General features: G+C 41.4%; 1 protein-coding gene across 1 annotated transcript; it reads right to left on the bottom strand.

Moving 5' to 3' along the window:
• Nucleotides 1-7,673: 7,673 nt before the first annotated feature.
• On the bottom strand, nucleotides 7,674-8,549 carry LOC113704600 (uncharacterized). The gene has a single exon (XM_027226486.2). It carries the CDS (start codon nucleotides 8,547-8,549, stop codon nucleotides 7,674-7,676), a length of 876 nt encoding a protein of 291 aa, XP_027082287.2.
• Between the last annotated feature and the right edge of the window lie 1,416 nt (nucleotides 8,550-9,965).

Here is a 9,965-nt window from a genome sequence, read left to right as displayed (position 1 = left end):
AGGGATGAAATTCTTGAACTAAGACTCTTTGATGAAGTATAGCCATTGTGCTAACTTGTTGTGTTATCAAGCACCACCAGGGATGAAATTCTTGAACTGAGACTCTTTGGTGAAATATAGCCGTTGTGCTAGCTTGTTGTGTTGTCCAGCACCGCCAGAGGTAAAAATTTTTGCCTTGAGATTAAGCCATGTCCTGAATTTTTTGAATATCTGGGACTTTATTTCCAACTCAGGGCTAGTTGTTTGAACCAAGTCCTTTTGCGTGTTCTCTTTGGGTACTTGTTTAGCTATGCGTTAGCCCGTTACTAAGTGATAAGTGGGATTAGAGTGATTCTTAGTATTTGACTGACTTTCAAGGACTATTCTGATCTGATTAGTACAAGTTAGAATGTCGAGGACGACATTCTTTTAAGGGGGTAGTTTGTGACGCTCAAAAGAAGAAGAAAAGGAAAAAATTCTGGTGAACAGTGGTTTTTTGAGAATTCGGTCGAAAATCCGGCCAGTTCTTGGCCGGATACCTGGCCGGATTGCCTTGGAGTTTTGAAAAAAAATTGATTTCGCCACTGCCTTGAATCCGGCTAGAAATCCGGCCGGCAATCCAGCCAGATTCCGGCCGGATTGTGACGTGGCACCTCCGCAGCTAGGTTTGACTGGCTGTTTTCCTTCATTTTTATCTTGTTTCTTGGCTGATATTTCTTCATTTCTTTCCCTTGCTTGGCCGTGCATCATAGAGAGGAAAAGAGAGAAAAGTTCTTCATTTTCTAGATTCAATCTTTGCTCAAATCTTGAGTTTTAACCGGTGAAATCACAAACTACTCCGTACAAGTGTACACTAAGGAAGAATAAAGGCTTTGGTGGAGTCGTTGGTGAAGGGAAAGCACTAAGCTACCTTGTTTCTTGTGGTTATAAGGTGAGTTGCTCATAAATTCCCTCTTTGTTCTTAATAAGGGTGAATTAGTGGTTTGTAGAGGTTAGATATGTTATTTTGTCGATGATTTCATGATTTTAAGTAGAGTTTGACAAATTTCTGATTTATTAGTGAATTTTTGGATTTTAGATGATAATTGTTGGTTGGTCATGGAATGATAGCTTGATATGGTGTCAAATGGAGCCTTTGTGTGTTAGTTGTGGTTGTTTGCGAAAAATTTCAGATTTGTGCCGCAAATTTCAGTATTAGAGTTTCTAATTTGGGGCTTAATTGTGTTTAACTGTGGAGCTATCAAATGGTTATATGTGAAGGGTGTTGTGACCCTAAGAAAGTGTATTTACGAGCCTATGATTTGTGTTTGCTGTTTTGAATGGATATTGGTGGTTGTTGTAGGATGGAAATAAGGAAATGTAAGGGGAAGTGCTGTCCAATCTTTGAGAACGTTTGATCATTTTGAGTTTGGGTTAACACTTGGTAGAAATGAAAGGCTTGGACTTGAACAAGGCAATGTCTGTGATGGATGGTTCCTGAGTTGTGATTGGTGAGTGATCCTCAAGCTCTTTCCAAAATTACTTATGAACGATTTCTTGCATTGTTTACTCAATTGCATATCATGTGTGCTTGCATGTGAGCTCATGACATGATTTGGCTCAAATGAGTGCTTGGAAGTCTTGTGCTTTGAACCAATGTTTCCCCCACTGTTTACATGTTATTTGGAGCACAATAGCTCCTCATTTCGGGTTAACTATTACTTGATCTATTTGAGTGTTGGATGTTTAAGTGCAATGAATTCACTGGCTCACAAGAACAATAAACGTACATTTGATGACTGATTCATGACATCATTGAAATGAACTATTGTGAAACTTATTTGAATACTGATTTTACTGAACACTCGCTGAGTTTCTAATTCACCCCAAAAATATATTTTCTCCCCACAGGGCTCGAGGCAAAAGGAAGCGCTTGTATTTAGTTCTTCGTGTAATTGGATGGATTATCTTCTGTACAGTTGGAGTTTTAGATTTATCTTGTGTAATAGTTAGGAGTGTTTGAACGTTTGGAATTGAAACGAATGTATGTGTACATTGTACGCTTGGAAATTAGTATTTGATTCGTTTTGATATGTATATTCATGGAGGAATTGATGTATATTTGAGATTTACATTGTATTATATTTGAGGACTGTAGTGAGTGAGTGAGTCTCGGCGAGAGTTGGGCAGGCGGTCCGCCGAACCCTTTGGTTAGCCTTAGGGGGAGGTGGGGCTGTCACATTCGTCCTTTGGCACTACTATACGATTCTGAAATCTTAATACACCGTTTATTCCCAAGTTAAAATCTGACTTTTCTCCCTTACTAAATTTCTCCAAACACTTTTTGTGACAGCCTCACCTTCCCCTAAGGCGTACCAAAGGGGTTAGCGGACTGCCTGCCCAACTCTCGCCAGGACTACTAAGACAGTAATACACAAACTCAGGTCGTTTCGGAGTCTATTGGCGCGCTTAACCAAACCATAAATCCATGAAACGGAAAACAGAAACGAAACGGAAAATGAATAGTGACCACCACGTCAAAATCCGACCAAGACCCAATCGAAGACAAGTAACTCCATATAATCCTTGAAATGGATTTATACAAACCAAATATAACACATGAACATGAGTACACACGTTTACAAAACCACATTCGTATATTTACACAGCAAAAGGCAATATTTGAATCCAAACACAATTAGGGTTTCCAACCATGGAGGAGCTATACAAAATCTCTAAACTAGCTCAACTCATTCTTCAAAAGCAAAAGTCCAAAAGATGGTTCCCTGTAAGAAAAACAAAATTTAACGGAGTGAGCTTTAGCCCAATGAGGTACTATCACGTAAATATACCAAGATCACATAAACACAAGAATATTCAATCCAAATAAGTTCATCAAGTGAGTAAAATCAACACCACACAACTATAGAGAATAAAAGGATACGGACGGCTCTCAAGAGCCCTTTTCCTCTTTTGCCATGCTTGATCTCATCTCATTGACTCTCCGTCAATGTATACAGTGTAATTATAACCGTAGACTCCTCTTTACTCCAATATTCCGTCCACCACACATTCCTCTTACCGGGCCCGAACACCAAGCAGTACAGAATTGGTAATACTCGAGTATACCGGAATCAAGGGTCTCATACCCAAAGATTCCCAAATACAGTCCCCATGGCTTGTCAAATGTCTTCGACCAAGTCCTTACCGGCTCGAGTCAATTGACTTCCAATGAGGTAGAGCTCAGAGTTAACAGTAAAGGTCCAGAGTTAACAGTAAAGGTCGTTGGATACATGTCCAAACGATACCAAATCAAGTACAATCAAGAGTATTTCAAGTGATTAGTAAACAGTCAAGTAGGCCGGAGAGTACGAGAGTGGTAAAGTACACCCTCGCCTCACCTGGCCCAAACAATAATCACAACTAGTCCAATCACAGAATTCAAGTACAAGAAAGTCACGGAATAACAAACATGTGAGTAATACACTCACCAAGTCAAACAAAGCAATTTCACAAGGTTTCGCCCGACGTGAGCCTCGGATCACCGACACGCCCTATAATAATCAAGAAAGTACAATTAAGACTCGAACACGAGTCGAATACCTTTTTAAATGAACTATTAAGGCAAAACCCAAATATAGCTTGGAAATGAAAAACACATAAATTCTAGGGCTAAAAGGAGAAACAAACCCCAAAACCTTTCATTTCTATCCAACCTCAACCCAAAATCACAAAATCCAATACCCTAGACATTTGGACAGCATTTCCCCTAAAATTTCAGCTTTTCCATCCTACAAACCAACAATTAAAATGCATCCAACACAACTACAAGCACCCAAACAATTCATAGGTCATTCAATACACGTCATTAGGGTCACAATACCCCTTAATCATAGCCAATTAAAGGCTCAACAACCAACCATAGAAAACTCCCAATTAGAAACCCTAAATCTGAAATTTTCCGCACAAGCGGAAATTTTTCGCAAATAACCGCAATTAACGCACAAGAGAGCTATTTAACACCATTTAGAACCATCAATTCAAGCCCAACTATATTCATCATAGGAAAATAGAAAAATTCTTGCAAAAATCAGAGAATTAGCTAACTTCACTCTAATCCATAAAATCTTCCATAAAATCCACTAGTTAGCTACCATAAGGCACCAATTGGCCATTATTAGGAACAAAGAGTGAGTTCCAAGCAAAATACCTTAACTCTTCAAGAAAGGTAGTAGCTTAGGGGTTTCTTCTCCAAATCAACTCCACCAAGACCTTCAAACTCCCTTAGCAAGGCTTTTTTGTGGACTAAATCAAGGTTTAATCGGTTGGTTTTCAAGATTTGTGCAAGAATAGAAGATGAAAGGTTGAAGCTTTCTTTTCTTTTCTTCCTAGAGAGGTTCGGCCAAGATGGGGATGAAATGAAGATGATTTGAGTCAATTTTGGTCTTTTAGTAAAGTTAAAGAAAGTTAGGCAAAAGTTAGGCAAGTCAACTCCAATAAGAAATGGACACTTGGCACTTTGTTGTTGCTTGAAGTTATTTTCTTGTCTCCCCATGGTTAATCCATCTAGGTAACCTCTAATTACCTCCTAACACCTAGGAATTAAATCCCTTTATGCAAAATTTAACCTAATTGGCCGAATTTCTCTCACTTAATGCACTAGCGGGTCCCACGTCCAATATGCACTCCTAATTTCTCATGAACTAATTTATACTAGAAAAATGATTTAAAAACTATATTTACTGATAAAATATTGTTAAAAGTAATATAATAAAGAAAATAAAAGAAAACGGATGCACAGGAATAAAATAATGCCTAAATTTTTTTTTAAAAATTTTTTTTCTGGTTTCTCACACCCTCTGCCCTTAAAGAATTTCGCACTCGAAATTGCTCACCTGGGTTACTAAACAGCTCAGGGTATTTCCTTTGCATCTCTTCCTCCACCTTCCAAGTTGCCTCTTCTATTTCATGATTCCTCCACAAAACCTTTACTAATGGGATTTGTTTATTTATCAGCTCCTTAATCCTTCGATCGAGTAATTGTACAGGTCTCTCTTCGTAGATGAGTGCTTCATCTATCTCAATCTCCTCAGGTTGCACAATGTGGGTTGGATCAGGATAGTACTTTTTAAGCATCAAGACATGGAAAACGTCATGAATTCGAGATAAACTTGGCGGCAACTCGAGTCGGTACGCTACTTTCCCAACTCGTTGAAGAATTGTGTAAGGTCCTACGAACAGTGGTTGAAGTTTCTTTCCTCTACCCACAGTGATGCTTCGTAGTGGCGTGATCTTAAGAAAAACACGGTCTCCAACTTCGAACTCCAAATCTTTCCTTCGGTTATCTGCGTAGCTCTTTTGTCGGCTTTGAGCTGTTTGGAGTCGTTGACGGATCAACTTAACCTTTTCTTGTGCATCCTCCATCCATCCAGGGAATGGTTGTTGGATCTAGAACCTTCTTTTCCCCTACTTCATCCCAATAAATAGGCGAACGACACTTCCGTCCGTAGAGAGTTTCATACGGTGCCATTTGAATGGACGAATGGTAACTGTTATTATAGGCGAACTCTACTAAAGTCATATGCTGGCCCCAATTACCCCCAAAATCCAGAATACAAGTCCGTAACACATCCTCGAGAGTTTGAATTGTTCGCTCTGACTGTCCATCCGTCTGGGGGTGATAAGTGGTACTAAGGTTGCGTTTGTTCCCCAAGTTCTCTTGGAACTTTTGTCAAAACGTCGATACAAACCGAGGATCTCGGTCCGAAACTATACTCACTGGGACCCCATGTAACTTCACAATTTCATCCATGTACAACTGAGCCAATTTATCCATGGAATACTTCATATTCACAGGTAAGAAATGAGCCGATTTGGTTAACCGATCAACGATCACCCAAACGGTATCATGTCCTTTTTGAGTTTTTGGCAATCCAGAAACAAAGTCCATCGTGATATTTTCCCACTTCCATTCAGGTATCTCAAGAGGTTGTAAAAGTCCAGAGGGTTTTTGGTGTTCAGCCTTGACTTGCTGGCAAATCAGACAGGTTTGGATATATTGAGCAATCTCCCTCTTCATCTTATCCCACCAGTACAACCGTCGCAAGTCTTGATACATCTTATTACTACCAGGATGGATCGTGTATTTCGATCGATGGGCTTCCTCCAAAAGTTCTCTTTTCAGATTTTCATCATTAGCCACCACTACTCAGTTCCTATACTTTAAAATCTCTTCAGGACTCAAATTGAAATCAGGTAATGCTCCTTTTTCTACCTTTTGCTTCCACTTTTGTACCATCGGATCCTTCTCTTGGGCTTCTTTAATTCGATCAAAAATAGTAGATGTTACCTGGATATTCCCAAAAGTCACCCTTTGACGTTCCAAATTAGGGTTCCATTCAACCCCGCTACTTGAGCCTTTCGACTTAGGGCGTCAGCTACTACATTAGCCTTACCTGGATGGTAGTTGATCGTGCAGTCATAATCTTCTAAGAGTTCCATCCACCGGCGTTGCCTCATATTCAACTCCTTTTGGAAAAAGAGGTACTTAAGGCTCTTATGGTCTGAATAAACCTCAAAGGTAACCCCGTATAGATAGTGTATCCACTTTTTCAGAGCAAAGACCACAGCAGCTAGCTCCAAGTCATGGGTAGGGTAGTTTTGTTCATGGGTTTTCAGTTTCCTAGAGGCAAAAGCAATCACGCTCTTGTTTTGCATCAACACGCATCCCAAGCCTTCCCTCGAAGCATCAGTATAAACAATGAAACTGTCATTCTCATTAGGCAAGGCTAGAATAGGAGCCATGGTTAACCTTCGCTTCAATTCCTGAAAACTGGTTTCACACCTAGTATCCCACACAAAACGACCATTTTTCTTCGTCAGGTCGGTTAAAGGGCCGGCCAGTTTGGAAAAGTCCTTAATAAAGCGTCTATAGTACCCAGCCAATCCTAAGAAACTGCGAATCTCAGTGGAATTTTCTGGCCTCTTCCATTCAGTCACTGCCACTACTTTCTCCGGGTCTACCGTGATACCTTCTTTGGAAATTACATGTCCCAAGAAAGAGATTTTCTCTAGCCAAATTCACACTTACTAAATTTAGCATACAGCTGGTGATCTCTTATGGTTTGTCACACTAACTTCGAATGCTGCTTATGTTCCTCACGAGTTTTGGAATAGATCAAAATGTCATCAATAAACACTACAACAAATCGGTCTAGGTAGGGTTTGAAAACTCGATGCATCAAATCCATAAAGACGGCAGGGGCATTGGTCAACCCAAAGGGCATGACCGCAAACTCAAAATGCCCATATCTAGAATTGAAGGCAGTTTTGGGTACATCTTCCTTCTTAATTAGCAACTGATAATACCCCTGTCGGAGATCTAACTTTGAAAAGACCACTGCACCTTGCAACTGGTCAAATAGTTCATCGATATGGGGTAGTGGGTATTTGTTCTTAATGGTCATATTATTTAATCCCCGATAGTCGATACACAATCTTAAAGTTCCATCCTTCTTCTTAACAAATAATACAGGTGCCCCCCAAGGAGATCCACTCTCACGAATAAACCCACGCTCCAACAGGTCTTGCAACTGCAACTTCAACTCCTTGAGCTCAGCAGGTGCCATTCGAAAGGGGGTCTTAGAGATAGGTGACTTCCCCGGTAATAGGTCAATCTTAAACTCTATCTCTCTTTCCGGAGGTAAAGTTACTAATTAATCAGGAAATACATCCGGATAGTCACTCACTACAGACACATCTTCAACCCTCAACTTATCAGTGGGAGTGTTTATAAGAGAAGCTAGGAACCCTTGCGCCCCTTTATGCAGTAGTTGCCTAGCTCGAATACCCAAAATCAATGCAGATGAGGCTAAACTACCTCTTACATCTAGCCTTAAGGTCGCCTCCCCTGGTATACGAAATTCCACTACTTTTCTCTTACAGTCAAGTTGTGCATCGTATTTAGCTAACCAGTCCATACCCAATATAACGTCGTACCCCTTAATAGCTAAACTTATAAGATTCCCCAAAAGTTTCCTCTCTCCTACCCAAATTTCACAATTAGCATACATCATACCAGTAATCAAACGTTGTTCCCCCGTAGGAGTACTAACTTCTAAGTCATAAGGCAAGCTAACAGGTTTTATATCAATGTCACACATAAAATCGGGGTTAACAAATGAATGGGTAGCACCGGGGTCTATCAAAATCCTGGCTAGACGATGAAAAACAGGGATCGTACCTTCTACGACCCCAGAGGAATCAGGGACTTGATGTTGCTCAAGGGAGTATACCCGAGCTGGCACCTTCGGCTTTGTCCCTTCCACCTTGGATTGCCGCGAGTTGGCCTTCGACGATTGGGTGGTTATTCTCGCCTCCCGAGGTAACACCAGGCAGTTGGCTATTTGATGCTCCGCACTCCCACAGCGTAAGCATTTCCTCTCTTTCCTCCAACAGTTATCCTCAGTGTGATTTGGTTTCCCATAAAATCCACAAGGTCCACGAGAAATCGAGGCTGAACTTCCCTGTGAGGCACTTCTCTGTGGGCCCCGTCCATTGTGACCACCCCTTGGCGGAGTCCCTCGTGCCATTCCCGGTAGTCTTCCTCCTCCGGCTCCCCTTCCAAACTTGGGAGGGGTACCTTTATCCCCTCTAGTCGAACTACTCGCAGAGAATCCCCTTTTCTTCACTTGGAAATTCCTCACTTGAAGCATTGCATTTTCTACACTCTTTCCCACCAATCCGCCGATGCCCTAAGTCGCAAAGCTCAGGTCGCGAGTCTAATGATCAAAGAGTGGGAATTATTAGACTCCGTGTGTGAATGGAAACCCTGTCCTGGGAGTCATAAGGTGATTTTTGGCAATATTAAAGTGACTTCTACCTTCTTGGAAATGATTAAAGAAACTCAAAAGGAAGATGTACTGGTACAGAAATGGGGAGAGAAAGTAGGAAAAGGAGAAATCACTGATTTCAATTTTGGTCCTGAGGGTATTTTAAAATACTGAAACCGAATAGTGGTGCCGAAGGATGAATCGTTGAAAACGGAGATTCTAGAGGAAGCTCATCGATCCAAGTATACAATCCATCCGGGTAGTAGTAAAATGTACCAAGACCTGAAAGGAACCTATTGGTGGGACAATATGAAGAAGGAAATCGCTTTGTATGTGCAAAAATGTCTCATTTGCCAATAGGTTAAAGCCGAGCATCAAAAACCATCGGGCTTGTTACAACCCCTTGAGATACCTGAATGGAAGTGGAAAAACATCACCATGGATTTCGTCTCAGGTTTGTCGCGGACGCAGCGAGGGCACGATGCCGTTTCGGTGATCGTCGATCGATTAACCAAGTCGGCCCATTTCTTGGCGGTGAACATGAAGTATTCCATGGACAAGTTGGCTCAACTGTACATGGACGAGATCGTAAGGCTACACGGCGTTCCAGTCAGTATCGTCTCCGATCGAGATCCACGGTTCTTATCTCGATTTTGGCAGAAGTTCCAAGAAACCCTGGGAATGAAACTCAACTTGAGCACGACCTATCACCCTCAGACGGATGGACAATCTGAACGAACCATTCAAACTCTCGAGGACGTGCTACGAACTTGCATTCTGGATTTTGGAGGCAACTGGGGTCAACACATGACCTTGGTAGAGTTTGCGTACAACAATAGCTACCATTTATCGATTCAAATGGCTCCATATGAAGCACTGTATGGACGAAAGTGCGGATCACCAATTTACTGGGATGAAGTTGGCGAGAGGAAGGCATTAGATCCAACCACTATTCCATGGATGGAGGAAGCTCGAGAAAAGGTCAAGGTGATACGGCAACGACTCCAAACAGCTCAAAGCCGACAAAAGAGCTACGCAGACAATAGAAGGAAAGATTTGGAGTTCGAGGTTGGAGACCATGTATTTCTTAAAGTCACCCCTTTACGGAGTGTCACGGCAGGCAAAGGAAAGAAGCTTCAACCGAGGTTTGTCGGACCTTACAAGATCTTGCAGAGG

This window comes from Coffea arabica, chromosome 8e (assembly GCF_036785885.1).
Source record: "Coffea arabica cultivar ET-39 chromosome 8e, Coffea Arabica ET-39 HiFi, whole genome shotgun sequence".
Lineage (NCBI taxonomy): Eukaryota > Viridiplantae > Streptophyta > Magnoliopsida > Gentianales > Rubiaceae > Coffea > Coffea arabica.
The sequence above is the reverse complement of the archived record's forward strand: the minus strand, read 5'-3'. Positions and strand labels throughout refer to the sequence as shown.

Bases quoted from the DNA above. Each gene is read 5' to 3' on its own strand.
- LOC113704600 (XM_027226486.2), bottom strand. From the start codon at position 8,549: ATGGCACGAGGGACTCCGCCAAGGGGTGGTCACAATGGACGGGGCCCA.